We start from the raw sequence: 27671 nt of genomic DNA, 5'->3' as shown, positions 1-27671 counted from the left end.
CAGCTTTGGCGTTTGAAAATTCTGGAAATTTTAGAGATTAGAACCTCAGAAAGTCTCTGCAGCTTGCTAGACTCTCGCCGTGCACCGATTTTATGCAACGGATAATAAACAGATAAGGTAAATGCCTGCAAAGATTTGACCAACGTTCGTACGCTTATTATGCGCCCCTGCTCGACTGATCGTTCCAATTAAGTTGCGCACGCAGTAGCCGTACAGTTTGTCAACAAAAGAGTGATACGAACGGGTGAGATGGATATGCAGCGGCCACGCAAACATCGCGCGCTCTCGCGTGCCTTCATGTTCGCGATTACAAACGTCAAACATCGCTCGACTCGTTTGTACACGTGACACGCATGATCCACGGATTCCTTCGGTTCTGTTGCACGTGCGCCAGCTGAGGGAACGATAGCAGCGAGTGCAACTGACCCCCAATTGTAATCGGAACGCTTCCATACGCGTCACCGCATTTCCCTCAGCCGCGAGTCGCGAGGGAAGAATCAGAACGAGCCCAAAAGAGAAAGGAAGGTCGAAGGAAACTCCGACTTGGAGCGTCGGCATTCATCAAGCGTCCGCCACTCGCCACTTGGCAAATCGTGCCATAGCTGCGCAAGGTGGAATGCAAATAAAGCAATCAGGAACGCGGCTATCGTCGAAGCAGTGCAGAAGAAAACAGAGGAGACTGTGAAAAGCAGAGGACGGAAGCACATAGAAGGAACTCTATTGCGGTACTTTCTCTTCTAGCGGCACCGTGCGCGTCAACGCAAACACAGTGGTGCACGCGACACCAACTATGCCCCAAGCTACCCTCGTGAAATCCTCCAAAAATCATCGGAACGCGCGTCTTAAAGGGGAGGCTCCCGCTCGACGAACTCCAGACCGATTGCTCCGATTTAGAGACGCGGACCAGTGATCGACAGATCCTCTGATAAGCAGGGTCGATGGTTGAGCGACGTGCAACGTTACTTCGAACGGGAGAATCGGCGCTGATAAGACGCGGTTTCGGCCAATCAGCGGCGTAGATCGCCGGTACGAAAGTGATTACGTAGCTCGCTAACGGGCCGCGGGGCTCGCGAGCGGAGCGACAGTGTTGCTCGGCGCTCCGTTGCGCGTCCCGGCTGCTTTCCTGCGCGGTCGCGTAGCGCTTTCCACGACGGCGCAGCCGCGCGTGCCACCGAGACCTGAGGCCCCGGGAAAACTATGCTGCCCCGTTGTTGAAATCGGGACTACGACGAAGCCACGGCCCCGGTGACGCGCGATGCTCGACAAGCCCCTGGTCTTTGATTACTTCTAAATGCCCGCCTGTCCAGCGACCACCACCGCCACACCGACACCGGGGACAAGGGACAGAGATCGGACCAGCCTCCCCCGAGTTCAACATAGGAACCATGAACGGTAGGATTCTATTATTTGGTTGCAAGTACTCGAACAGTATGTACCAACGTCGCTTTCGATGAGTGGTGGTCCCAGAAGGAGCGCGACACCCTGGAGGGTCTGTGAATCAATTCTAGTGGAGGTGGGTCTGGATCTCTGGGTGTGGAGGATCTGGATCTCGATTAACTTTGGGATTTAATGAGTTGCAAATTATTCGGATAAATTTTTATTCGACTAATGTCATCTCTGTTCGGTGACCGCGTAATCTCATTGCTTGGGGATTCTATAGCCTGAGAATCTGAAGATCGTAGTACCTACTTGTTGGACTGGAAGGTGATAGGAGGAATAGGCAGTATACACTCGTAGGATTATTAATACACATTCGTGGGACACAAAACTCACGTGAACCGAAAGGTTATGGAAACAGTAGATCAATAAACTTCATTCGCAACACCAGTGCACGCGAGCGATGTTTACGAACGGCCGGTTTTAAGTTTAAGAGTAACAGCGAAACTTTCCTCTGCGTCAGTCATCAATCAATTTCAGTTTCCTCAACATTCCAACGAGGGTATTGCAATCGCGCTGAAATCAAGGCTGCTTGATGTTTGACTGGTAGGTCGGCGTGGCTAGGCGACCTGGGAACGCGAATGATTTTCAACCACCTGTGCGAATCACCGCGGGCAAGCCCAGTGGATAGTGTTGCGATCGCATCGCGGGCGATACACTGCACAATAGGCTAGATTTTCTCACGCCGCCCCCAAAAATTGCTCCATTGGATAAGAAAGTAATTCCCGTAAAAGACGAACAGAAAGGTATAAAGAAAAAATTTATAACGATGGTTAAACGTTCTTTTTGTGCACAAATATTTACGATAATGGTGCTATCGTATGATTTTTTTCAACGTAACAACTAATTCATATTTATATCTTTTTAATTATGTATATTAAATTTTACGTATTTTATTGAAAGTAGCCATTCTTTTAAATTCTTTCTTATGTTATTTGTCAGTTAATAATGATATTAATTTTAAAAATGGAGGAATGTTCGACAAGTTTGACTCCTCGTTAAGTCATTTACTGTTTGTAATCCAACATTTTCAGAAACACGCCACTCTTTACGCTCAGCGCGCAGTTACTTCTATTTCAAAACTTCTCAACCGACGCGCCACGTCTTCCCGACGTTCGATCGATCTCAAATTTCGCCCAAATTATTTCTTCACGAAGTGGAAAGAAATTAGGAAGCGGCGTGCAAAAAACTTTATCGTCGAAAAATAAGGTCCACCCTACTGCACAACCAGCGATTATTACAATTGTAACGGTCGCTGGGGCGACCTCGTATTTTCTGCCATTTCGCGCAAGTCGTTTTAGATAATGAGGATGGGGCACTTGGGACAGTGTTTTACAATCGTTTCGAAACATTCCAGCAGTGTACGAACGTTCTTGTTCTTATTGCTCCGTAAGAACTTTCCGTAAGAAACAGTCTTCCTCGGTCTCTCTCTCTCTTCTAACGCGTCAACGTAGCCCACAGTAACGCGTGGAACACCAATTTGAAAGGGAACTTTCCAATAGGAGCGTGGCGTTAATTGCGTGGTAAGAAAATGTTAAGTCCGGACGTTTCGATCGCAACGGGGAATCGACTACCAGTCGAAAAGAAGAGGAACGACTAGGTGCTTCGTAAGTCCTACGATTAAGTACGTCGGCCAAAAATATTCGATGTCCGCACGCTTTCCTAATGGTTTCGACGAATTACCGTCCTTCAGAACGATTCGTCAATTCGAACCAGCCGGGACGAACTTGCAACGAACGAATTTATCGAGCAGCCACGTCCTCGACTTGTTTGTCGCCGCTTAACGATTTAAAAAATTGGTCTAATCAAGATGTAACACAAGCGTGGACGTTAACGGAACGACGCTTGTCAGTTTGATTTAAAGCGTAGCCAGAATTGGCTATCGTTCAGACGGCTGGAGCAAGCCACATTTCGTCGGACTCGTCGACGGGACTTATCAGCCGCGAATTTGCTCGAGTGCTATTCCCAGTCTGATCCGCGCTGTCTGTTTCCACTGCGAAGTCACGCGGCAATTAAGCAAGTTCCCCTTATCAGGGGAAAAAGAGTGACGATCCATGACGGTGCAGCCAAAGTCGACGACATCGCTGGGAACGAGCGCGCGATTCCGTTTCCACGGAATCTGTCTAACCGTAGGCTACGCGACTCTATCAGATATAAATAGCGAGCCGACACCTTATCGAGGCATCTGAATGGATCGCCTACTTAGAAACAGCGACCTCTCCTGCTCGCAATTACGCTCCTTATCGCGTACGCAAATGATTAGAGGCATAAGCGGCTTCGCGCTTTCGTATCTCCGGTGAATCGACAGCGTCCCCGTATCTACGCGTCCGTATTATCGACACCCACATATTCACGGAGCGCGTCGAATTCCACTCCAGATAACCCCGAAGGTTAAGTGCTTGTCGATCTAGCGTCTCCCTCGAACCAAGTAGTTTTCCTTCCAGTCACAGAGCTGGAGAGGATCTCCTATCTAGATAAAAAATTCGAGCGCAGTTGAAAATCATACGCGGCTTGAAATAGAATATTGACTAATTCGCGCATCATCGAAAATAGTACCGCTAATAGTTCCTCCCCGGAAGTGCCGACGATTCCGCAGAAAATTCGGCCCCCTCGGGGACGAGTCACTGGATTATTATAGTACCGAGGATGCTCGAATGGTCATCCGTTTTCACCGCGTCGTTCTAAATGCAGGGAATCGTGTCGTAGGAGAGTAACTAGAATATCAGACGATTTTCATCGAATCGGCCGACGTCGGTGCCCGTTTCAAAATAGACCGGAGGTCGTGTCTCGCGTCGCGCGTGCGAATTCGTAGATCGTGGTCCTTAGATCGGCCAACGATCAGCGATTTATCAACGAAATCGCGCGCTCCACGGGGAAAACACTCCGATAAGGAGGCTCCGTGACGTCCTGGATCGATCGCCGATTCCTTATTCGGCAAACGATACCGCGCTCGGAATCTCCGTGTATCGCTCGGGTTGCAGTTACCGAGAAGATAACATTGTAGCTTGGAAGAAAGGTGAGAGATAAGATCCACATCTTGCGTGTTCCGCGAGATATCAGCGAGGAGGGATCGATATCTGCTGCTTCAGTTTAAAATCTAACTCTAAAAATAATGAACTCGAACGGAAATGAAATTGATAAATCTACGAGGAGACATATCATCCCGCGGCTCTTAATTTTCCTAATACCCAGCCAGGGAAGTGTTAATTGGACGTCGTTCAATTGGGTATAAAGCGGGAAGCGTAGCGACGACTCCTCGCGTGCACTCTCTCACGAGCCTCGACCTCAGCGCACGAGTTGCGCACATCGAGACGGTGGTATTATAAGCGGGCAGAAGGCAGCGTCCACTTTTGCATTGCCCGAAACGACGCGCGGTAGGACAAACAGCACTTTCTGAACCTCCAAAAAGATTCATCCCTCTATCTTTATCCTATGAAAGTTTTTACGATTCTGACAGGAAAAAGTGCCGTTTGTCCCACCGCGCGACGTCCAAGAAAACGCCACGGAGCCGCCGAAATTGCGTAACAATGCTCTCGCGCGGGTTCTTCGACTGACTCCGGTCCAACGTGCCCTGGAATCTGGCCCGCCTAATCATACCGGACTTTTTACCAATATTCCAGAAACTCGAATACCCATCCGTGGCTCGATAAGTCTTAATTAAGACCGAGAAGCATCGTTATCGCGCGTTCCATCAGATCCGATACGCCTCGCCGTGGGACGTGGCTGATAACGCTTTCAAGGAAATCACACGGAGCAGAGTCGCAGGGTTCCGGTTGATCGGCAAATTATTGGCGGAGCACGCGAGACGTGCAGCGACCGAGAAACGTGCGCCAATTAGCCGGCTGCCGTGCGATTTCCCGTTTCGCGAGAAATCGATGACGCCACGAGGTCCCGGCGCCAGGAGTCGCATCCTCGGCGATGTCCGCGACTGGAGTGCCTCTCGGCTTGCGCAATCCGCGATGTTCGTCTTACATAAGGCCCGCTATCTCTCCTGGGAGTAATTGCGCCGCTCGAGCAAGGAGAAACGCGAAGCATCGCGCTGGAAAAAGCCGCGATGTCCAGCGAGATACGAGGAATCAGGAGCGAGCGAGGAAAACAATACCGAGAAGATAAACGGCTGCGACGCCTTTTCCTCTATCGCGTCGACGGATTCGAAAGCTCGATGAATATTTAGCGCGCGCGCTCGGACTTTCCTGCCAGCTCGTTGGGAATGCGTGAATTCGAAGTTTCTGAAGGAATTTCCTTGGGCCCGAGTGGCTTGGATTCGAACGAACCCGCGGCGCGGCTAAAATCGGAGTTACTCGAAATAGAGTGCTCGAGAGAAGTGCCCCCACCATTCGAGGCAGAGTTAAGGTGTGAACGCTTTGGAAGCTTGGCACGTGCTGGCCCGAAGCAGGAGGAGCAGTTAGCTCGAACGGAGTATCGACCACGAGGCTGTCGGGCTCGTTCAATACTCGAATGGGAATGGCCTAGAGAGGGAAGGGAAACGCAAGATCACGGGGTCGAAGCGGTCGAACCGCTCGAATTGCCCGGGTTTCGGTGCCGAGGGCCTAAACAGGTGCACTCCTCTAGCCCGCGGGTACCCAGGGGTCGCCGTGGAAAACAGCTGCGTGCAGTTCGAGGCCCGGTGCAATTAACAGGGCCGTACTTATGCCGTGGAAGGGGATTCGGTGGGAAGAAATGAGTCAGAAACGGCAGCGGCGTGGTCGTAGGTCGAGGCAAAATCCGATGGTAGGGATATCTCAGGCGCGACTAGCGCGGCCCTGGCGCCACCAAGCTTCAAGCAGCCCTTGATGGCGGGCAGTGTTACGCAACTAGGAGCAACAATCGCTTCGGAGAGACCGCCGGAGCCTAGAGAGTAAATATTGACACCTTTCGGTGTCTTCGCGTGCTCGAAACTTGCTGCGATTGAAAGTCCCTGTAGCTGCCTCACGGCAAGATACAACGGCTGCCCGAATGCTGGCGAATCGCTTGGAGGCGCCAAAGCCGGTCAAAGTGTAAGCCCCGGCGAGGAAAGTTTAGCACGAGACGTCAGCACTGGCACGAGTCATCGACAGACCTCGGAGAATTATGCTGAGCGGATCAGCGGAACGAGAGCTAATAGTTGACAGCGCGTAATTGGATTCGTATTGGTTTCGTGGCCAGATAAAGGCGGGGACACGTGGCGATACCCAGAAGAGCGCGAGCGATGTGTACGGCCCTGAACTGGGACGGTAGAGCGGGCAGAGCGCAAGTCTTCTGCTAATGCCAAACGACTCCCTTAGCGCACTCGCGTCTGGAAACTCCCGTTGGAAATCGTAGCGGACGCATTCTGCCAGCTGTCGCGCGGTTGTCAGTGGTTGACGGTGAACGTGCGAACCGGTCCGAAGCGAGATTCGCCTGGATCGCGCCCGAGCAGCCTGGAAATTGGACGTCTGGTCTGGAAGCGGCGAGGGATTTTCGGAGAGAGGCTCCGACAGTAACGGGCTGGCCGTGGTCGCCATCTTACATCCATCGCGAGCACGTTGCTGCGGCGAAGGATCGTCGAGATTACCGTGAAATACCGCGCTCTACGGGGAATACCGTGCAGGAGAGGGATGCCGGGAGGAAAAGGTGTCGTTTTTCCTCGATCGTGAACGCCTATAAATTGAGGAGTGCATGTCGACGCTGGCAGACGGTGCTGCGAGCGTGAAAACTCAGCCGGAGGTCGTGTCGTCGGCTCGTATTAGTGAAACGCAAGCGAGACGGCCGTGTGCAAAGTGACTTGTCGCAGGAGTGAGGGTTTTTCTTTTCCGTTTCCTAATTTGAGGGGCCAGAGGCTGGTCGAAGCTGATCGGGGCGGGATCACGGATAGGGATCGTCATTATGAGCAAGATGCTAGGAACAAACTATTGCACCGTGTTCTCTGTACTTAGAAGTCCCGAAGAGGGTGGATCGTTTAAGCGGATCATCTGAAAGAACTGGCCGAAGCTAGCCGAGGGACGAAGACAGTGGAAGGAGCTGGATTTCGTTCGTTGTCAGCCGCGAGGACGAACGTCTGGATTAATCAGCGTGGCCACGGCACCGGGCGGAGAGACGAACATTAGTGATAGAGGGAAGTGATTCGGGCTCGCGCGTGCACCGGGAGCAAAGTGATCGATTAGGAGAACTCGCGAGAGCGGTGCGATCATCTTCGAGAAAAAGTACTGTAGAGTTGACGCAATCGATTCTATATATAGCCACGCGGAATTCGTGAAATCGCTAGGTGACTTTGCCGGGCGGCGCCTGAACGACCTAAACGTCTGGTTAATTTCACGCGCTGATCTGTCGCTCGGTCTGTTACTTAACCCGAAGTTCGAGGTCTTTGTCTCGGGAGCAACGAAACTGTCACGTTCCTGTACTTAACAATAGAGCCGACAGTATCTCTATGCGTTAAAAGTGACTCGCAACCCGACTTATTCGTCGTTATAGATCGAAAAAGTCTATCGATAAAATCGCTGGGACAGATCAATCATTTATCGACCACGATCGCGCGTAAACCGATAAGCTAGATCCCTGCCGGCAGGATCTAGGTGATCTAGGCGGATCTCGAGAGGACGGGGCGCGTTTAAAGAGTATCTCTGCCGATCGAGACATCCGACGGCACCAAAGATCTCCTTATAACCCGTAATGTATTTGAGATCGCACGAAGAGGCAGCAAAAGGGAGGCACGAGCACACAAGAGAGGCGGTAGAAGCTGATTGCGGGACCGGTGCCGGGGCCGGGGGACGAGGTAAGCTCGGATCAGCCGCGAGGAGCAAGGCCAGGACGAGGAAGACTCCGGTGGACTGCTGGGATCTCGGCGTACCTCAGCTGTTTCATCTGAGATCAGCTGGCAGAGACTCGAAGCAGGCGTGCGTACGACGCGGTATGAGCGAAGGTGAACGAGCCGTAATCACGCCACGAATTGGCTGGCGGAAGCTCACCGATCCTGGCGACTGACACGAATCCAGGAACCCGGGGGCAGGTCCGAAACGATAGCATCAGCTGCTGTTCCATCCTCAGCGTTCTCGTTGCCCTGCCGCTCAATCTCTCTCCTCGTGGACATCACCTCCCGGACCCTCGTGCCCCGATAGGACACCACACCCCGCAGCCGAGCTCTTACATGCCATCCAGATGCAACGGAACGCCCCGTCGAGGTCTACGCCGAGAATTTTGAAGACGGACCCGAAAATGGCGGGCAATCGGTGTCGGTAGCAGACGGGGTTATTGCCTAGACTAGCGATCACCTCGTCCAGCGCCCGTGCTGCGGCCCACCCTCCATCTCCCTTCAAAGTCAATTGACGAACTTTCCGTCGACAACCTCGGGGTCTGCGGGTGGCCCATGGACAATAACTTGTAGTTGATAAGGGTAGTGGTAACATGTAGTAGTGAGACGACAAACAGGATCGAGAAGGGCGAGAAACGTCGAAAGGGTAACACGCTATCGTGATCGCTGAAGTACAGCGGTCCCCGTTCCGTGGGACGCGAACCTAACTCTACATAACGCAACTAGAAACCGGAGTAATATTTACGCTTAAGCCTTGGTTCCTTTCTCTGTAATTCACCATGTCGCCCACGCCGAGCAAACTGAACCTGAACTTCGCGAGGAACGCGTACAGCGTGTTCGGGACACGCGGTGCCAACACCGCCGCTGATCATCAGCGCGAGCAGAAAACGGAACTCCTGGAGGGTAAGAGCTGGACACGGAGCTGCGAGTCACTCCAACGAATTGCCTCTCAGAATCTTTCTAATCCTATCACCGATACTTCATCGGCTAACAATCTGTTGATATTACCACTAACGATCGCATGAATTTCATTTCGTCGCATACCTACTAACGCTACCTGTTAAGACAGAGAGGAGTATGGTCCCGTCGAACTTTCGCGCAGCTTCACCATTGAATAACTCTCTTATTTCAGGTACCAGAGGTAACGGCGTCCTCCACCTGAAGAATGGAGTCGATTACATCAACCCTGGTGAAGAAGACCAAATGGAGATCTACGGGTAGGTAATTCTGTGAGTCGCTGGTCGATTGTACGACGATGTCATCCATGGCTTTGTCTCGCTTTAGCTACAAAAGAAACAAGATCCTAACCGTTGTCATCTGGTTCCTAATTGTCATCACCGGGGGCCTCCTGAGATTGATCTTCCACTGGGTGCCGCGCCTGATGTTGCTAGCCACACACTCTAGATGCCAACTGGAAGATGCGGACACCGTGTTGCTCGTGGAGAAGTTCCAAGGGAAGCACACCAGCTACTATGTAAAGAAGCTGAAGACCTTGGCTGCTCAGGACGTCTTGTTAGTATCTCGATCGATTAATACTTCAAACAATTCCATCCTGAAATCTAACTGCCCCTTTGTTTTCTAAAGCAACATGCCCTTCGATGGAGAATCGCTGATGGATAACGAACCGTGGATGGAAAACGGCAGCATGATAACTATCAAAGAAGTGAAGGAAGAGTACCCCACTCTGTCTCTCCATTTAGTCGGCGGGCAATTCAAACGTAAGGATTTAAAAACTCGAGTCTTTCCGTTCGATTTCAAGCTTTACTAATTCCACTGTCGCGCAGAGGTTGCATCGATCGTTCTCTTCAACTGCAAGAAGCTCACCTACGTTTGGGATGCTGAACGATCAGAGTTTATGAAACTCCGGGGCTTGGACACCGGCGTGCTGACTTCAACGTTGCACCAGACACAGGGATTGAATTACCACGAGCAGCACATGAGGTAAAACCTTAAACTCCATTCCTCCTCTCGATTCAACTGTTCGCCACGAAAATGTTCCGCCCCTGTGTCTTAGGCGCTGCGTTTACGGAAACAACGAGATCGTGATTCCAGTGAAAAGTATCCTGACCCTGCTCTGTCTCGAGGTCCTCAACCCATTCTACGTCTTCCAACTGCTCAGTTTCTGTTTGTGGGTGGCCGACGACTATTACTACTACGCCATGGTCATCATAACCATGTCCAGCATCGGCATAATTATGGCAGTCTTCCAGACTCGACGAGTACGTACCCTTTCGCTCACCCTTTTCATCCTCCAAAATGCCATGATGAATTCAGCGAACAAATGAATCGTGAATTCGTTCGCAGAACCAGCACAATCTACGATCCACCGTGCACTCTTCCGACGTGGCGACGGTGATGAGAGATCGCTCTACCGGGCACACAGCAACCGTGCCCGCCGAACGTCTGGTTCCTGGTGACATTCTAGTTATCCCGTCTCACGGTTGTCTGATGCCGTGCGACGCGGTACTTCTGACAGGGAACTGCATTCTGAACGAGTCCATGCTCACCGGGGAATCGGTCCCAGTAACGAAAACGCCCATTCCTTCGTCCAACGAAGTCACGTACGAAGCCAAGGAGCATGCCAGGCACACGCTCTTCTGTGGCACGCGAGTCATTCAGACGCGATACTATGGATCGGAGAAGGTACTTGGATCGGTCTATTCGAGTTTACGCAGATTACACTGTACAAGTACTGAATTGAATATCTTCCATGAACCAGGTATTGGCCGTAGTCGTGAGAACAGGCTTCAACACCAGCAAAGGTGGCCTAGTGAGGTCCATCATGTACCCTCCACCCGTGGACTTCAAGTTCGAACAGGACTCGTACAGATTCGTCATCCTGCTGGCTGGTATAGCCAGCATCGGCGTGATCTACACCATCGTGACGAAGATCATGAGGGGTATCAATGGCAACACGATCACTCTGGAGGCCTTGGACCTGATCACCATCGTGGTGCCTCCAGCGTTACCAGCCGCAATGACTGTCGGTCGCATGGTGGCGCAGCGCAGGCTGGAGAAGAACAAGATCTACTGCACCAGCCCGAGGACCATCAACGTGTCGGGATCCATCGACTGCATCTGTTTCGACAAGACCGGCACGCTGACCGAGGACGGCCTCGACATGTGGGGCGTGGTAGCCGCTTCCGACCTGAAATTTCAGTCACCTGTCAAAGATATCGCGTCCTTGCCCATCAACGACCTCCTGATCGGGATGGTGACGTGCCACGGGATCACCATAATAGACAATCAGGCTGTGGGGGATCCGCTGGACCTGAAAATGTTCGAGTCTACCGGGTGGAGCTTGGAGGAACCTGACGTATCCGACACATCCAAGTTCTCCATGCTGTTCCCCACTATCGTTCGGCCACCGAAAGGCTCCAAGCCGCTGAAGAAGCTGCCTAACGACCTGCGGATCACGCTCAGCCGACAGAACTCCGTGTCTTCCGACGTGATGGACAACATCTCCCTGAGCAACCTCGACCCCGCGTTGACTGGCTCCACGACGGAGATCGGGGAGCAGGGTCTAGAAATTGGAATCGTGCGACAGTTTCCATTCACATCTAGTCTTCAGAGGATGAGCGTCATCACCAGGACACTGGGCGCTACCCACTACGACCTCTACTGCAAGGGCAGCCCAGAGATGATCTTGAGCCTCTCAAAAGCTGAATCCAGTAAGTGTCTCGCTCGAATGTCCCTTGAGTTAGCCTCCCGATAGAATGGCAACTAATCGCGTTCCTCTTTACAGTTCCAGCGGACTTTGGCACCGTGTTGCAACACTATACCTCAGAGGGCTATCGCGTGATCGCCATAGCTCACAAATCCCTGAACCGTCTTCCCTACGCCAAAGTCCAGCGACTGAGTCGCGAGGCTGCCGAGTCCGACCTGACGTTCCTGGCGTTCGTCATCATGGAGAATAGATTGAAACCAGAGACCATGCCGGTGATTAGCGCTTTAAACACTGCCTGCATCAAAACCGTCATGGTGACTGGAGACAATATGCTGACAGCCCTGTCAGTCGCCAGGGACTGCGACATCGTGAAGCCTGGCACGCCGGTTATCGCAGTCTCGGCTGCCCAGCATAACCAAATGAAGCCGCAAATCTACTTCACGAAGAGCAACAGTCAGCCGTCGCCGATCTCGCCTATGGGCCACGGGGATTACAGCGAGATGACAGACCTGAACAGCGTGGCCAGCCTGGACACGGTCGAGAGCGGCTCTTTCGGGAACAATCAGTTCGAGAACCACGTCAACTATTTGTCCGACGAGTAAGTGTATCCTGCAAACGGCGCGTGTACGCTAGAGATAGTAGTACGTGGGGATTGGAGCTTCTATATCGATGCAGTGTTGTTTCAGCTTGCAACATTCGAAGAACAAGTACGTGTTTGCGCTGACCGGTAAAACATGGGCCCTGATCAAACAATACTACCCCGAACTGGTCCCCAAACTGGCCACTCGCGGAGCGATCTTCGCCAGGATGTCGCCTGACCAGAAGCAGCAGCTTGTCCAGGAATTGCAATCTCTGGGATACTATGTTGGTGCGTATCTCACCCCTTAAGTCTTAACGGGTCAGTCCGGTTAGCGCGCCGATAAATTCAGCGATTTTCAAGAATTTATTGAGACGAAAATATTCATAGCAATGGAATAAAACTTTTTTCTATTTATTTAACTATATTTCTACAGTAAATAAAAAAATATAAAAGTAATAAAATTATTGCTTTTTAAATGATTTTGAAAGCAGTCTTGATGACGTGTTTAAAATTCATGCCTCGCTCGTGAAGGTTATTTCAGCTGTTAGACTTATCTGAACCCAAAAATCCAAACAGATTCTTGATCAGTATGTCTGTCGCTATCACTCGGACTATAATTAGTGTGTTTATATTAAAAATTAGCAAAATGGCGGGCAAAATGCAAGAAATATGTTTTCTCGGCTTTTTCCTTTTGCTACTTTCGATTGTAAAAGTAGGTTAGACTTAATTTAACAATATATTCTTGAGGATATGTACTTTCAAAAAATGTTTTAAAAAAATCGATTTTTTCAACCCGTCTAACCGAAATGATCCGTCATCCTTAACCCTTCGTTTTACGCTATGGCCCCTTAATCCTTCGTTTTACGATTTCCAGCTATGGTTGGCGATGGCGCGAACGACTGCGGAGCCCTGAAGGCAGCCCACACGGGAATTTCTCTCTCTGACACGGAATCGTCGGTCGCTTCACCGTTCACGAGCCGCGAGACAAATATTTCCTGCGTGCTGACGGTGATCCGAGAAGGTCGAGCGGCTCTGGTCACGTCATTCGGTATCTTCAAGTACATGGCCGGCTACTCCCTCATCCAGTTCATCTCAGTGATGCTGCTGTACGGAATCGAGTCGAACTTGACGGACATCGAGTTCCTCTACATCGATCTCTTCATCATCTCCATCTTCGCTTTCTTCTTCGGCCGCACCAAGGCCTACGGCGGCCCATTGGTGAAAATGGCCCCTCTGAACAGTCTGCTGAGCGTCACGCCGATCCTGAGCCTGGTCTCTCAGATCCTGATCGTGGCTGTCTTTCAGTACGCCAGTCTGTGGCACCTGCAACAGATGGACTGGTACGAGCCGTTCAACGCCACGTTCAAGTCGCTGAAGGACAAGGACGACGTGGGGTGCACGGAGAATTACACGATCTTCATCATCAGCTCGATGCAGTACATCATCTTAGCCGTGGCGTTTTCAAAGGGTCACCCGTACAGAAAGTCCCTGTTCACGAACTACGGCCTGCTAACCTCGTTTATCTTCCTCAGTCTCTTCTCCGTCTACCTCGCAACCTTCCCCTTCGAGTGGCTGGCCGTATGGTTCGAGCTCGTGCTCCCCGAGAACGTCACCTTCCGTTTCATCCTGGTCGGCTACGGGGTCGTGAACTTCGTCATCTCCCTGCTGGTCGAGTACCTCTTCATCGACTACCTCGTGTTCAAGAAGCTACGGTATCGCTGGCACAACGTCGACAAGTCCCGGCGAAAGTTCCTCGCCATCGATCGCGACATGGCACGCGACATCAAGTGGCCGCCGATCTGTCAGGAGCCGCTCCCCGAAGCCGTGCCGGACTTACTCATCCGCCAGAACGTCACGGAGATCAAGATAGAGAAACGGGCGCCGGAGGCCTGCCGTTCCGCCGACACCAGCTTCATGAACAGTCCAGTCTGCGCCAACTTCAAGCACTTCGGCTCCGCCAGAGAGGTGACCCTTAACCCAAGGTCCCTGTTCAACGACCGCAGGAACACCGTGTCGATGCAGACGGTCCCCTGCTTCGAGGACAAGGACCCCGCGATCAAGCAACCGAAGATAGAGCTGACCACCAAGAGAAGGCACAACTCGGAGTCCGAGAACGGGGTGAACCGATACGAGAATTCGTTCAAGAGCCACAGCATAAATCCGATCGCGACCCTGCCAAGGACCACCGCCGTGGCTCTTCAGCCCCAGAAGCTCAGGGACTTCAAGAACGTGCTGGTGCACCAAAGCGTGGACGGGCTGTCCCCCAACGCGCAAAGTGTCCTTGAACTCGACATCCTGCCGTCTTAGAACCGAGCGATACTTCGTCCCGGGATTCGATGGTCGACCTGTCGCGAAGACTGCCAGATCTCCGATCCTTCCAGTGCATTTCTTGTTCCATGACAATCGCGGGCCAAGTCTGTCACGCAGCTGGGTAGGGCATAGGATGGCTCGAGTGCATCGACGCGTGTTCCAGAGGCAACGACTAGAACGTGTTCAACGAGGAATGACAGCTTGCCAGCATGATCTCCGGTATCGTTCACCACACGGTGCATTTAGAACGCCGCGCGGCGTTCGCGACAGCTCGATGGCCGACGATGCTCCGCGAGCATCGCTGTACTTCAACCGAGAAGCTAACGGGTCCCTTTTGACCCGGCTCTTTCTTCGTCCTCCTCCTTTTACTAGTATTCCTGCGTACCACTCTCCCGAGAGAAAGTATTATCGTTAGTTTATTTATCTTAGATGAAATGAAAATTTTTAACTCGCCCTGCCGCACAGGGTAGAGGGATCCTCTCATGGAAGACGATACCCTTGACGCAGGACGATCCAAGTAGATAGGTAGATGTTCTCTTCCCTTGGAAGCCGCCGTTTCGCGCCCCCGCACAGTAGGGAAATTCTGCGATTTTATGGCCAAAATTACAGAAATGAAATTTTTTAATCTTACCAATTTAATACAAATGTCAATTGAAGAACTATCAAAACCTGAAAACCTATTTTTAATATATAAAATTCGGCACTTTTATGTTCTAATATACGAGAAACTAAATTATCCGAAAAACAGTACTTACAAAAATTACGAACGTTAAAGATTTTTTTATTATTTACATTTATACACTTTTTTCTTTGTTAGAACATGCCTCTGCTACAGTGCAGCAGGGCATAGCAGAAGGGTTATCGCTTCTGACGACAAACAAACATACATAATACAAACAATCAAACAGAGGATCGAAGCTGAATAAAATCGTTTAAAAAAGAATAAAAAGGTTTGTAACGTATAACATGTGAACCAGTCTCGGTCACAGTTATGTCGTATGTTAGACAAGACACACTGGATCGTGTTGAAAAAAAATGCATATAATTACAAGATTAGCAACTATTAGCAATTAATAATTGTATTTATAGAATCCAAATAGTCCAACGTAAAATAGCAATGAAAATCATTGCAGGACATTATGGGATTGATAACTATTTTATGTATTGAAAATTGATTCTTATATGAAAAGGTTATTTCTAAAACACTACTTTAAAAATTGTATAAGTTACGTATTAAAAACCGAAACGGTCTAACCTCACGTGAACATAAACATTTGCGAGTCTATACGAGCTTTGTATTAAAACATTTAACAGTAAAATTGGCATTTGATACTCATATTAGTTCTTCAATTGACATTTGCATTTATTTTGGTCGAATTGAAAAATTTATGTTTGTGGTTTTGGCCATAAAATCGCGAAATTTCCCCACTGTGCCCCGCTCCTTTCTCACACCGTGTTTTCTAGATTGGATGATACTTAATTGCGGAGGGGGCAACGATACGTGTCCCGCGTGATTCCAGTTAGTATATTAGATGCGTACGAATTTTCTATCCGGGGAACCACGGCAAGTCGCCGCTCCTGTTTTCGCGACGACTAGTCCCCATGCAGAGTGTACTTAGCGAGTCGAAAGACAAGTGGATAACGAAGCCGCGAAAAAACGACCGCAATTCCGTCGCGAAAACGGGCACCCAGCTTCTTGTTCCGGGTGCGATGATAGGGACACGTGTACTTGGTGGTAGAGATACAGCAATATTATAAATGCAGTAAATTGCAGCGGCGCACCAATTCTGCTCCGCCAAAAACACCCAGGCACGTGGATCCCTGTGTAGGATTCCGTCTATCCTTCAGCGGGATCGATGAGGAACGAGCGGGAGATAAAATTACACGTGGGATCCTCGACGATCCTCGGCTCCTGGCCTTTCCACGTTTCTTTTTCTCGCAAGGTCGTTGTTTCGGCGCCCGCGGCTTGTTTACTCGATCACCCGCATAGTTTGACCCAGTTTCCTATATCTTTACCGCCGCAACGAATAGCGAGCACAGCGAGGCGTCCGAGGAGGCACGCCTCGGGCGTCGAGACATCGAGCGAAAATAAAAGAACCGTGGGAAAATAAATAGCGGAGGCCTGACTTGGGGTCGTAAGTTGTAAGGACTGTGTGTCGCGCTCCCAGAGCCTCTCGCTCTGTTCCCCCATTCACCCTATTCAAGGATAGAAAGCCTTAAAGTGGAACGACCGCGAACTGCTCAGACTACTTGTTGGCCGACGATTCGGTGCAGCTGAGCTCAGACGCTTGAAACGTGTTTGCTGTGCCTCTACCTGTATAGCTGTGCTTTTCTTTACTCCAAGGTATCATACTTAATTATTTATCAGCGGTGATTTTCGACGCCCGTTGCCGCGGATTTACTTACTGTTAACACGGGTAACGAGATAACTGTGTACTTATATACGCAATGGAAATAAATACTTAAGCCGCGTTGTTCTACCGTTTGCGACGCTATGCTTACGTTGAGATATAGCGGTTGTCGAATAACAAACTGTGTGTTACGAATAACAAAGTATGTTTTTATTGTATCAATGACTTTTGTTCTGGCCTCCCCGCAGACATTCCTATCCAGGCTCCATTGTCATCGGGTTCTTCAACATCGGCTGAGGGACATTGTTCGCGGATGAAGGCGCCGCGCCGGGCACAATGGAGTAGAAACCGAACGTTTATTGAGCGCGAACGGAAACAGGTGTCACGCGCACTTAATTTACAAAATATCTCACGTCGATGCGAGCCACTTCTTCAACGGATCATCAGAAGAAGCTTCGGTGAGTAGCGCGCATCGCCTCGTCGCGTTAGAAAAATACATAGCTAATTTGCGCGATACCAACGGTTTCCTCCGCTTCGAAAGAAGGTAAAGTCTCTCGTTCGGAGCCACTTCCGTGGACGTCACACCGCCGCAGTATTTACAAATCCGTGGAACGCAGAATGGCCAAGTTCTCTAGGTTCAATCTCATCCAAGCCAGATCCTCGATCTTCGTCTGGCCACTCGCGAACACGTGTCAGAGACCCTGCCCAGTATCGTGCGACCAACTTTGTTTCATGCAAAGTCTCCTGCGTACAGAGAACAGTCTCTACGTCCCCAGACTCGGCTCGCTACGAGTTGATCACGTACGTTATCCAGTCGACGGTCTTCGCCACGCGATGGTAGATCCCCGGCTGGCCTGGCTGGGCGCAGGAGTAGCCTGCCGAGACGATACCGATCAGGTACCATCGTCCTGTCTTCTCTAGCATCAGTGGCCCACCGCTATCGCCCTGAGAAATCAAGAAAGTCCTTAGAACAGTAATATCCTTCAGGTTCATCTACCTCGTCAGCTTGCCCTTCCAACGACACAGTGAGTCACCTACTTAAAACCTAACTCATTTTGTTTTTATTCCTCAGACTGAATATTTTTGCTTATGTTATCTTCCACACCCTCTGTATACTAAAGGGGTTTTTCCCGTTGACAATAATAATAATAATAATAATCTGAGCCTAGGTCTGACATTGAAGCAAATAATTCTGATTGAAATAGCAAGCTTGACACTCACTTGGCAGGAGTCTTTGCCACCACCGCGGTAACCAGCGCACATCATCTCGTCGTAAATGACGACGTTGATGCCATTCGACCTATGCCACCTCTCGCAGACTCGATTGTCTATCACAGGTACGTCCACCGCCTGAAGTGTCTTCGGGCGCAGCCTCGACCCTGTTCATTCGAAAAGGTCGCACTCGTGATTACCCATAAAACGGTGATCTATACAAGAGAATCGGTCGCGTGTTTACCAGCTTGCAGCGCGCCCCACCCTGCAGCCCAGCCGTATTGACCCAGGAAGTCATCGTTTTTCTCGGGCAGGCAAATCGGCGCTATGTGAGGCATGTAGTGGACAGGTCGATCCAGTCTCAGAACAGCCACGTCGAACCTGGGAAATTAACAGCCTCGTTCGTTACATTTACTCCCCCGTTGAGCCTCCACACTGGTGGGCTAGCGTACCTGTCAGCTTGAGGGGTGAACTTGAAGTATGGATGGACGCGGATCTCCCGGACGCCGAAGGTGTACGCTGGCAATGATTCGCTGGCAGAATTCACCACGTAGTCGCCGAGGGTGACCTGGACCTGACGGGCTGACGCTCTGGCGCACAGAATGGGGGAGGTTTAAAGCACTTGGCCCGCAGGGAAGCGCGACGGAATGGGAAATAAGGGCGACTAACAGAGAACACCTGGACCAAATGTTTCTACTTGATACCGAAGTAGATTCTGTTCAAGCTCGTCGCGTACTCACTTGGCTACGCAGTGGCCAGCAGTGACGACGTGGAATCGGTTGACGAGCGTGCCGCCGCACCGGCTGGACCCGATTCGTATGTAAGCCTGCGAAAGCAGAACATTTTCTCTGTTTAAAAGGCAACGCACGAAGCGCGAGGCGATCGACATCGATCCCGCTCCGACGAAACTCTGACCTGCCATGGGAAACTGCCGAAGCCTGCGTCGTCACCGCCGACGATCCTCCTCTGAGCGGTTTGCTTCGAGGCGGGGATCCCGCAGCCTGCAATTACAACGATGTAGGTGCCCTGTTAAACCTTAAATGGGACTCCATGCACACGATCGCAGCCTCGCTGTTCGCGAGCGTTTCTTGAAGAGTTAGTAACGAAAGGTAGGCGTTCGAAACGTTGCATCGATCGTCGAGAATGAGGACAGGCTAGAACGTCGGGTCTAGCTAAAAGGGTTGTCCCGTTAATCTCAAAGTCCATGGATATATCTCGCGAGCTCGACGTGACTCGAGAGCAAGTTAGTATTACCGAATTAGACTTGGAGTAATCCAGCAAAGCGTTCACCAAACGGTCAAGAGACGTTACACTGTCCTCCACTGCGCTCCAAAGACGAGCCATCAAGATACAAGCCTCGTTCGTTGAATTAATCTACAAGCTAGCCGCGCCGTGCCGATCCTCGTTGGTCCTGCGCGCCGGCCGGAGGCAGAGGACTCGATCTCAAGGGGACTCGCGTGACGGGGGAACCGACGTAGACGCGCAGAACGTATTCGTTGTTATCACGATGGGCATGCAGGATCGATTGGCAAACAGAGGAGTCCTTTTGGGACGACTGGTACGAGGAGGCAGGGCGCGGGAGAAGAGGGACAATTGCTTCGCATGCAAGCCGGCTCGCGACAAAAGGGAGAGGGACAGGTAGTTCTTGGAAAGAAACGTTGGTAGCGCGTACTTTCATGCTTTGAAAGGTGCGAATAGAGAAAGTGAAGACGTACGACGACACGCTGAGGAAAGTGTAAGTGCGAAGGGGACGGTCGATGGTCGATTTGAAAGTGGAGAATGTTTCGACATGCTGAGGAAAGTGCAAGTGTAGGAAAGAAAGGGAAGAATAAAGGAGGTAAGAAGCGAAGATATTTGCCCCCAGTTTAAGGGAGCAAGATCGTGCTTCCGGGACCGTCCCCAATGGGGAAGACAGCGTGGTCGATCATGCTAGTGCAAGAATCGGATGGCATGCTTCTGTAGGAAGGACTTACGATCATCATTGGCTGTCTCCGTGTAAGTATCCAACGGAAGCGGCTGAGACTGATCTCTAGGTGCCTCAACCAGGTTATAATCAGAGCTACCTTTCGGTTCTCTCCGCTGACAACAAACGTACATAATGCCGCCGCAACTGCCGTCCAATAGGCCCGCGGACATCCAGCACATTAGAAAAAATTCGCAGCTTCGTCCGTCCGCGCACAACGTATCGTCACCCTTCCACAGTGGCCTACTTTGCTGACGCGATTCTGCACAAAACAGGGCAAACTGTTCTACTTCCTCTCTACATCCTCTCCGCTTCCTTCCGTCTCGAGGAAGAAGAAGGGCCCAAATCCCGCCCGTTCGATCTCATCCCCCTCACGGCGCAATTACCCGCCCTTCCCTCCCTCGATCGTTCTCGATTGCCAAGAAACGTCCCGACGTACCGGTGTCTGATTACTCCAAGCCTAGCTTCGGAATACTTTGCGAAAAGCGCCGGGCAGATGGGGTCGCGGAATCGCGATCGAACTAAGCCGCGACGCGATAGGTGTCTATGGGCACAGCCAGGATAAACCACGACGAAATCGTAAAGTCTACAGGAAAGAGCGGCCCGTGGACGTCTGTCGTAACGGCATGGCCAGCGCGGATGACGAAAATCGTGGTGTCAGACGGAAACGGGACCGGCTGTCACAATCGTTTCGACACCCCGCTAGGATATTGCGCCCGGTGGCTAATTCACGATTATCCGACAAATGCGAAACTCCAGAGGCGCGATGCAACATCGATTTCACTCGTTGGATTAGCGAAAGACCCCAGGGGGGCATTCGGCGAAACGAGCTTTCGACAGACGCGTACTTCTCTGGGTCGATCAATCACTGCTTGCGGGAGGAACGTACCTGACTCTAACCTAGGGTAATCGTCGAGGGTTTGCTTTCGATGATCTGAAATGAAAAGCCTCGTTCAGTTCTGTCTCTGATATCTTGAGGGTGTTTACCCGCGACGGGGAAGCTACGTTTACCTCTGACGTCTTCCTCAAAATCGGGCAAGTGGTTGGACTGCTGGAAGAAGGAGGGTGCGCTGCCACCCGCTGGGGCTGGAAAGTCGTTGTCGCGGAAGATGAGCCGCGGGGTTCGATGGCCCATCACTGGCCTGTTGTATTCCGGCATGGGGCTCCTCCATAGCGACTTCTGTTGTCTCCACGATGGGAAACGCACCCCGGGATGGACACCGACGTTCCTCCCGATCGGAGGACCACCACCCTCGAACAGATATCCGCTCGGACCGCTTGGGAAGCGTACGTATCGACGCCTGCGAGCAGAGTTCAGGCTTGAATCGTTACGATTCACGTCGCTGCTCCCAGACTCGACGTAACCAGGGCTGAAGATCGTCTCTGGCTTGCTGAGACTCGTTCCTGGCACCTCTGGCTGACTCGTGGCACGACTTGAAGAGACGATGAGGACTATTCCTGCGAGCAACCATTGGCACGACCTCGCTGCACCCATCGTTTGGCTGGAAGAGAGGAGCACGCGTTCAGATCAGCATATCGAACGATCTTTTGCTATAATAATAATAATAAGACGTCTTGATTTCGTAAAATAGGCGAGGCTCAGCGTGGCGAAATAATTTAGTAAAAATTCTGTGTCGTGGTTATCGCCACTTTTATTCGCGACGCAGCGAAACGCCAGCCTCTTCTGCTAATTCCCTCGTGATCACCAACGCGTACTTTCCTGTTGCAACACAGGCGCGAAAGTCTCCCCCACTGCCGCTTATCACCCGAAATTCTGAAGCGAGAGTAAACAGAGCAAGCCCTGGGTAACAAGTTGCCCAGATAAAAAAGCGTGCCGCAGCGAAAGGGTGAACAGTCTGAAGATTCCTCGGCGTGAGTGGGGGAGGAGAAGAGGGCGACGAGTGCCAGAGAATCGATTCGATTGTACGCGAAGGGGCCGTAATTAAATCCTCTTTCCTCTCCTTTAACGACGGTCCACAGATTTCTAGACGAGGCTGGCTGCGCGCGCGAGCCGGTCCGTGGATTTTCACCTGGATCCGCGAGTTTCACGTGCCCCGCGGCTGATCGCTGTTCGATTCGTCGACTCGTTAGAATGGATTTTCTGGCCACCGCGGAGGAAACGTCGCGTGCGTTCGGTTAACGAGCCACGGAAACACGCAGACACGGGCGAATCAGCTTCGACACGAATCCGTCGAACAGCGTCGCCTTTAACTGCGCCCACCAGCGGAACACGCGATGATACATGGCTGGTTCACACGCTCCCCCGAGTATTTTTAAGCGCCGCTGCTCGAGAGGTGCCCTTAATTCCCGAAGATTGCTAAGAAAAGCCTTCGCAGCGTAGCAGTTAGCAACTTTCAATATGGAACGGAGTCCTCAGGTTTCAGTAACCCAATTACTATCAAACCGAAGCTAGTCTTCCGCTTTACTAACGCTCCGCACCAACCCACGTGTCCAAGTTCAAGCGATTACATGCAGAGCCGTTGCAGGCGCCATAGATGTCGTAATCAGACGGTGGTTACTCTTACGACACCTCCGCGTCTGGCCCCTAGATCTCCCCCCGAAATGCCGCAGCCGGCGGCACGGGCGAGGAGAATAGAAACCAGCCTCCTCCGAGCGGTCGGACAGAGTCCCTCTTGGACCGGACGAAAATATGCTGTTTGCGTCACGTCGCACCGTAACGGGTGAAAGTAAAAGAGGCTCACCCGGAACCGAGTAACGCATCGATTATACGCGCGGAGATTCATAATGGTACGCGGGCAGCATCCTCGTTGGCCAATTAACTGGGATATCGAGGAGTGAAAACGCTGGGCGAGCTTTATGCCCGCCGGAGTGTCCGCGACGATTGGGCAACCGCCGTTCCAGCCGCATTAATCGCTAGTTCGACCACGTTCAGGGCAATTTAACCACGTAACGGCCCTTGCCACGGCTCTTTCGTAATAGATTAAAAACCCTCCCGGTCGAAAAGACGCTCGACTGTCAGCCGACGGACGGGAGCATCCACGGGCGAGGTGGAGTTCCAAGGCGAGCGGGAGAAGGTCTCTCGGTGCAGCTGGACACTGACGGGCGCCTGGTTTCAGAATTTTTTACAGATCGAAAGTCGTAACTGTGAAAATTTAATTGCTCGTTGCCCAGGTGGAGCCATTGATATGCGCGAGAAAATTCCACGGCGAGAAGCAAAGTCTCGATTCTGCTTGGAAAGTAGTGGGCGTTCGATCTGCGAATTTTCTTTCAGACGCAACCGCAAATTTCGGACACGGCGATGCCTGGATCTGGAGGTGCGCGCTGGGTAGAAAGTTGGAGTCGTTAGAAATCGATTGTTCGGTAGGGAATCCACTGAGCGGCGGGCACGAAAGGAATCCAGATAAAAGTTTTATCGAACATCGATCGGAGCCGGGGACCATTTTTTTTTTTAGAGGAAGGAAAGTCGAATTGACGGAGGGATGGACGTCGAACGTCCTTGCCGCGGCAGCATCGCGGAGGCAAGTGAACGGTTCGATGTGTTAGTAGGTCATTGGCTCTGCCCTGTAGATCCAGCAGAAGTGAAAGTGCAGCTCTTGCATGCACGACAGTGTGAAGTTCACGTTCACGCGGTGGCACTCGCGCCGCCGGAAGTTACGAGCCATCGACCATGGGTCTTTTTCTCCCTGGACTCTTCCTTTTCTCCCTTCCAATCTCGTCACGCCCCGTGTCAACGGACGTTCTCAAGAAAATGGAGAATCAAGAGAGCGTATTAACGCACTCTAGAAAATCTCGCCAGGTCAGTGGCTTGAAGATACGCAAACGAAGACGAAGAAGAAGCCTGGCGCACCAGAAAAAAAAGGGACGCGGCAAGAAAAGTGAAACCCGGTAGAAAATGTATTCCAGTCTCTAACTGGACGTGATTCTGCTAATCTCCTTAACGCTCATGCCGCTCGATCATGCCTAATTACTGCTCCTTCGCCGATTCCACGAAGCATCGATCTTACCAGCGTTCGTATAAGGTGTCGAGGAACGTGTTGGAGATCAATCTTCGAGGATAATAATTGCTATTATCCAAAAATACACGCTAATATCGTAAGCGTCACGGTATCATAACAACTGATTTTTTTACAAAGATGTAGCGATGGGGAAGAAGCCACGCGAGTAGTAGAGTCCATGATATGTCAGACGGCGAAGCGGGCGAGCGATAATGCTCGAGGAAATCGTCGTTCTCTGAACTCAATCGAAGGAAAAGTGACGTGGACAAAAAAAGATCGATGAGACGGACGACGGAGGAGGATCTCCCAGCGTCGCCTCGAACTTTCACCTTCCTACGACTAGCTGACTCTATCGTGGACGGTGATGGTCGAAAGTACGGAGTTTCTTCTCCCGTGTACACGTCGCCGCGAGATATACTACGCACATCGCATGCATAATTGCACGCCCCTCGTTTCCCAGCTGTTCGTGAAAGCCCACGTGCGTTGCACGCGCAGCTTTTTCACCAGCTTCTGCTTCGCTCCTCTCGTTCGCGCCTCGTCGCTCGCTGCCTCCTCCGTTCGACTGGCGCCACACCGAACTGTCCGCATCCCGAATTCCGTGTGAGCCGACATTAAGAGCGCGCGATCCATTACTTTCTCTGCAACGCGCACGGCCGCCGCGCCGTTTACTTTCGCCGAAAGCAAACGGAGAAAAAGCCAAAATGAGAAGAGGGCGCGCGTGAAATTTTGTTTTCGTCCGACGCGGCCCCGTTCCATTCCCCTTCGGCGCACGCGGGACATCCAGATCGCTGCGGGGAACACTCGTCCATGGGATTTTTAAGGAAAACGTTAACCTTTCGTTTAATTTAATTTTAATTTTATTTTCAACTTTAATCTTAGTTTCAGTTTATGCGTAATCTTTTATCTGTTCTCTTATAGTTCTTAGCATTGCGAACTAATAATTCTACAGTGAACTTTCTACGAGATTTTCGAAGTCCAAGCAAACGTCCATCGCGTTCTAGGAAGCTTCGACCAAGTTCATCCTCGTTTCATCAGTGCAGGTCGGCGTAAAGAGCAGAAAACGCGATGTACATCCTGCTTACAGGTAAATAGTACGAAGGGCCAGCGCGTTAATTCGCCGCCCAGCTCGAGCCGAAGAAAGCGAACGAGCAAAGCGAGCAAAAAGCCTCGGACAGGAAAGTGACGGTGCCCGAGTCCGCCACGATGAACTCTGAGAGCGGAAATCGTGCGCGCGATCCTTTTTTCCCTAGCTCCTGTTAAAAAGACAAGCCGCCTGCTTCCCTGGTGGCCCTTGGTCGTGTACATTGATCGTGGATACGCGCCAGCGTGCGTTCCACCTTTCGAAGGAAACCGGTTCGAAGAAATCTGAACGTCACAGCTTCTGCTCTTTCTTCGTGGCCTTGAAAGAGCTACGCTTCTTCGCGGTCTAGTTCACCCGATACCCTTTCATGACGAACACTTTCCATTGTGTAACGAACGTTTTTTCTTCGTCCACTTGTTCGTCGTTCGTTCCTTCTCGGCTGGCCCGTTCGTTCCCTTCTTCGCTCGGTACCTCCATCGTTCCCTGCCAAGGGAATACCATCCTTCCATCGTCCCCCACTTCCCCAAGAAAACAACTCCAGTGGCGCTCGAGCGCGGAACGATCTGCATTGTTACTTTCTAGGAGAAATTAATTCGCTCATACACAGCGTAATCCCAGCAGCGGGATGAAAATAAAGAAAAAGTGTGTCGGATAGAGTAACGCGCTCACGCGGCTCCATTGAATATTCATGGATCGCGATGCGCGGTACACCTTGCCGGAAAGCTGAACGGAGCAGATGCTTAATGACAGCCCGCCGTTTTAATTGGGGTACGCGGCAAGTGCGTGAAAATTCTTTGGAACCCTCGCATGTGCAGGCTTTTAGGGAGAGACGAAGACCAACGTGAGATGGAAGGACGCGTCTAGTCACTCCTAGTGGCGACACGTTTCTCTTCAAACTTCTAGTCGAATGCTGTTACGTAAACGGGGAGTGGTGTTTAGGCAATCCGTGGAACGGTACCGAAGCGTGCATCCTTAATGCTCGTCCCCTTGCTCGTCTCATTTTGGAAAAGAGCGGAAGTACTTTCACTGGCTACGAGGTCGGAAAGTTGAGCATTTCGATGGCCACGAGCCATTGCCAATACGCGACGAGAGATCTCACTTTTTCCATGCATCCTCTTACCGTTCCCCCGAACAACAATTTCTTCTGGTAGCTGAAACCTTCGCAGCACTGTTTTCTCCATCTTCCCCGCCTGCCAAGGAACGAATGCAGGATTGTGTATAATTACATCTCTTCGCCATTAAGGGCACTTCGTTTTTCCCCTTCGAGCGGTAACGAGCAACGTAATATTCCCTCGATAATTCGACGACTGAGGGGAAAGCCAATCGATCGATCGCTCGAATTACTTCGAATCGCAGAAATCTGACGATTTTGTTACGCGGCCAGTGCATCGCGCAAGAACGGAACCATTAAAACGGTTATAGGATCCCGTTAAATTACATTAGTACAATGTTTCCGTCCATTAATTTCCCGTCCGTGGGGACTGAAATCGCAGCTAAGGTTGCGGCAAAGGCCGACGATTTGTTCGTAATAGCTACATTGGCCAGGCATTAAAATCACTAGTTTCGTTTACCTATCTTGCCCGTCGTGGGCGACGTTTTGCCCGACAGGCAGAGGAGGGACAGGCTTTCTTTCAAAAGCTGATCCAGACCTTCTCACTTTCACTCGATTTTTCCGATGGCCGTCGCCCAGCTATTGTATTACAATCGCCATCGCGAGAACTTCGTACAACACTGCCTCTTACTAGCCTCCATTATTTTCCATCTTCTCCGCAGTGAACCCACATTTCTTTTCAGTTTAGTCAAGCAGCTTGAAAATCTCGTTATTCTACTTACCGATCTGTCGAACCAAAGCAATCCTATCCTCAGAAATCTCCTCCCTGCGAATTCTCCACGTTCCTTCTCTCGAGACACTCGGCAAGTACTTCCTCCGTGGATCTTTCTCTTCTTCTTCCTCTTTTTCTTCCGCGTCTACCCTGAACAGTCCTCACCACCATAACACAACGAACACGGAGTATCGAGTGGCTTCTCTATCGCGGTTTTCACACAAGTTTCGCGACACCCGCGACGATCCACGATCCGTTTATCGTGATTTATGAAACCGAATGAAACCCGGTATGTCACCAGACATCTTCTCGCACTGTGTTCCCTTTCCTCCCTTTTTGTTAGCTGCAGCTTCTCTCAATGGTGGAATATCCTAGGTGTCCACGTTGGATCCAGCCTGAGGGTGTTATTCACTCGTAACTGGTCCGGATTTCTTCACTGTGCGTGCTCGACCGAGGACGTTGCTTCTTCTTGCTCGCGGTGGACGTTACAGGAGATCCCGCGGGCACGGTGCACGGTGGATTCTG

General features: G+C 51.2%; 2 protein-coding genes across 3 annotated transcripts; one reads left to right on the top strand and one right to left on the bottom strand.

Annotated features, from left to right (window-relative positions):
• Nucleotides 1-1061: 1061 nt before the first annotated feature.
• On the top strand, nt 1062-17329 carry Anne (polyamine-transporting ATPase anne boleyn). 2 transcript variants are annotated; one of them, XM_076824345.1, is made up of 11 exons: nt 1062-1392; nt 9336-9420; nt 9488-9715; nt 9788-9921; nt 9988-10144; nt 10218-10422; nt 10508-10846; nt 10923-11874; nt 11949-12468; nt 12557-12738; nt 13325-17329. In XM_076824345.1, exons 1-11 carry the CDS (start codon nt 1386-1388, stop codon nt 14755-14757), a joined length of 4242 nt encoding a protein of 1413 aa, XP_076680460.1. In that variant the 5' UTR covers nt 1062-1385; the 3' UTR covers nt 14758-17329. The 2 variants fall into 2 exon arrangements, with proteins under 2 accessions (XP_076680460.1, XP_076680459.1); XM_076824344.1 differs by lacking the exon at nt 1062-1392 and adding an exon at nt 6359-9106.
• LOC143375349 (serine protease 27) lies at nt 17326-27283 on the bottom strand. The gene is made up of 10 exons (XM_076824347.1): nt 27157-27283; nt 21298-21788; nt 21176-21220; nt 20297-20548; nt 19239-19324; nt 19064-19149; nt 18776-18913; nt 18568-18704; nt 18333-18490; nt 17326-18056 (listed from the first exon to the last, which is right to left on the bottom strand). The coding sequence occupies exons 2-10, from the start codon at nt 21779-21781 to the stop codon at nt 17898-17900; spliced, it is 1545 nt and encodes a 514-aa protein (XP_076680462.1). The 5' UTR covers nt 21782-21788; nt 27157-27283; the 3' UTR covers nt 17326-17897.
• Between the last annotated feature and the right edge of the window lie 388 nt (nt 27284-27671).

The sequence above is a fragment of the Andrena cerasifolii genome, chromosome 12 (genome assembly GCF_050908995.1).
Source record: "Andrena cerasifolii isolate SP2316 chromosome 12, iyAndCera1_principal, whole genome shotgun sequence".
Classification (NCBI taxonomy): domain Eukaryota; kingdom Metazoa; phylum Arthropoda; class Insecta; order Hymenoptera; family Andrenidae; genus Andrena; species Andrena cerasifolii.
The sequence above is the reverse complement of the archived record's forward strand: the minus strand, read 5'-3'. Positions and strand labels throughout refer to the sequence as shown.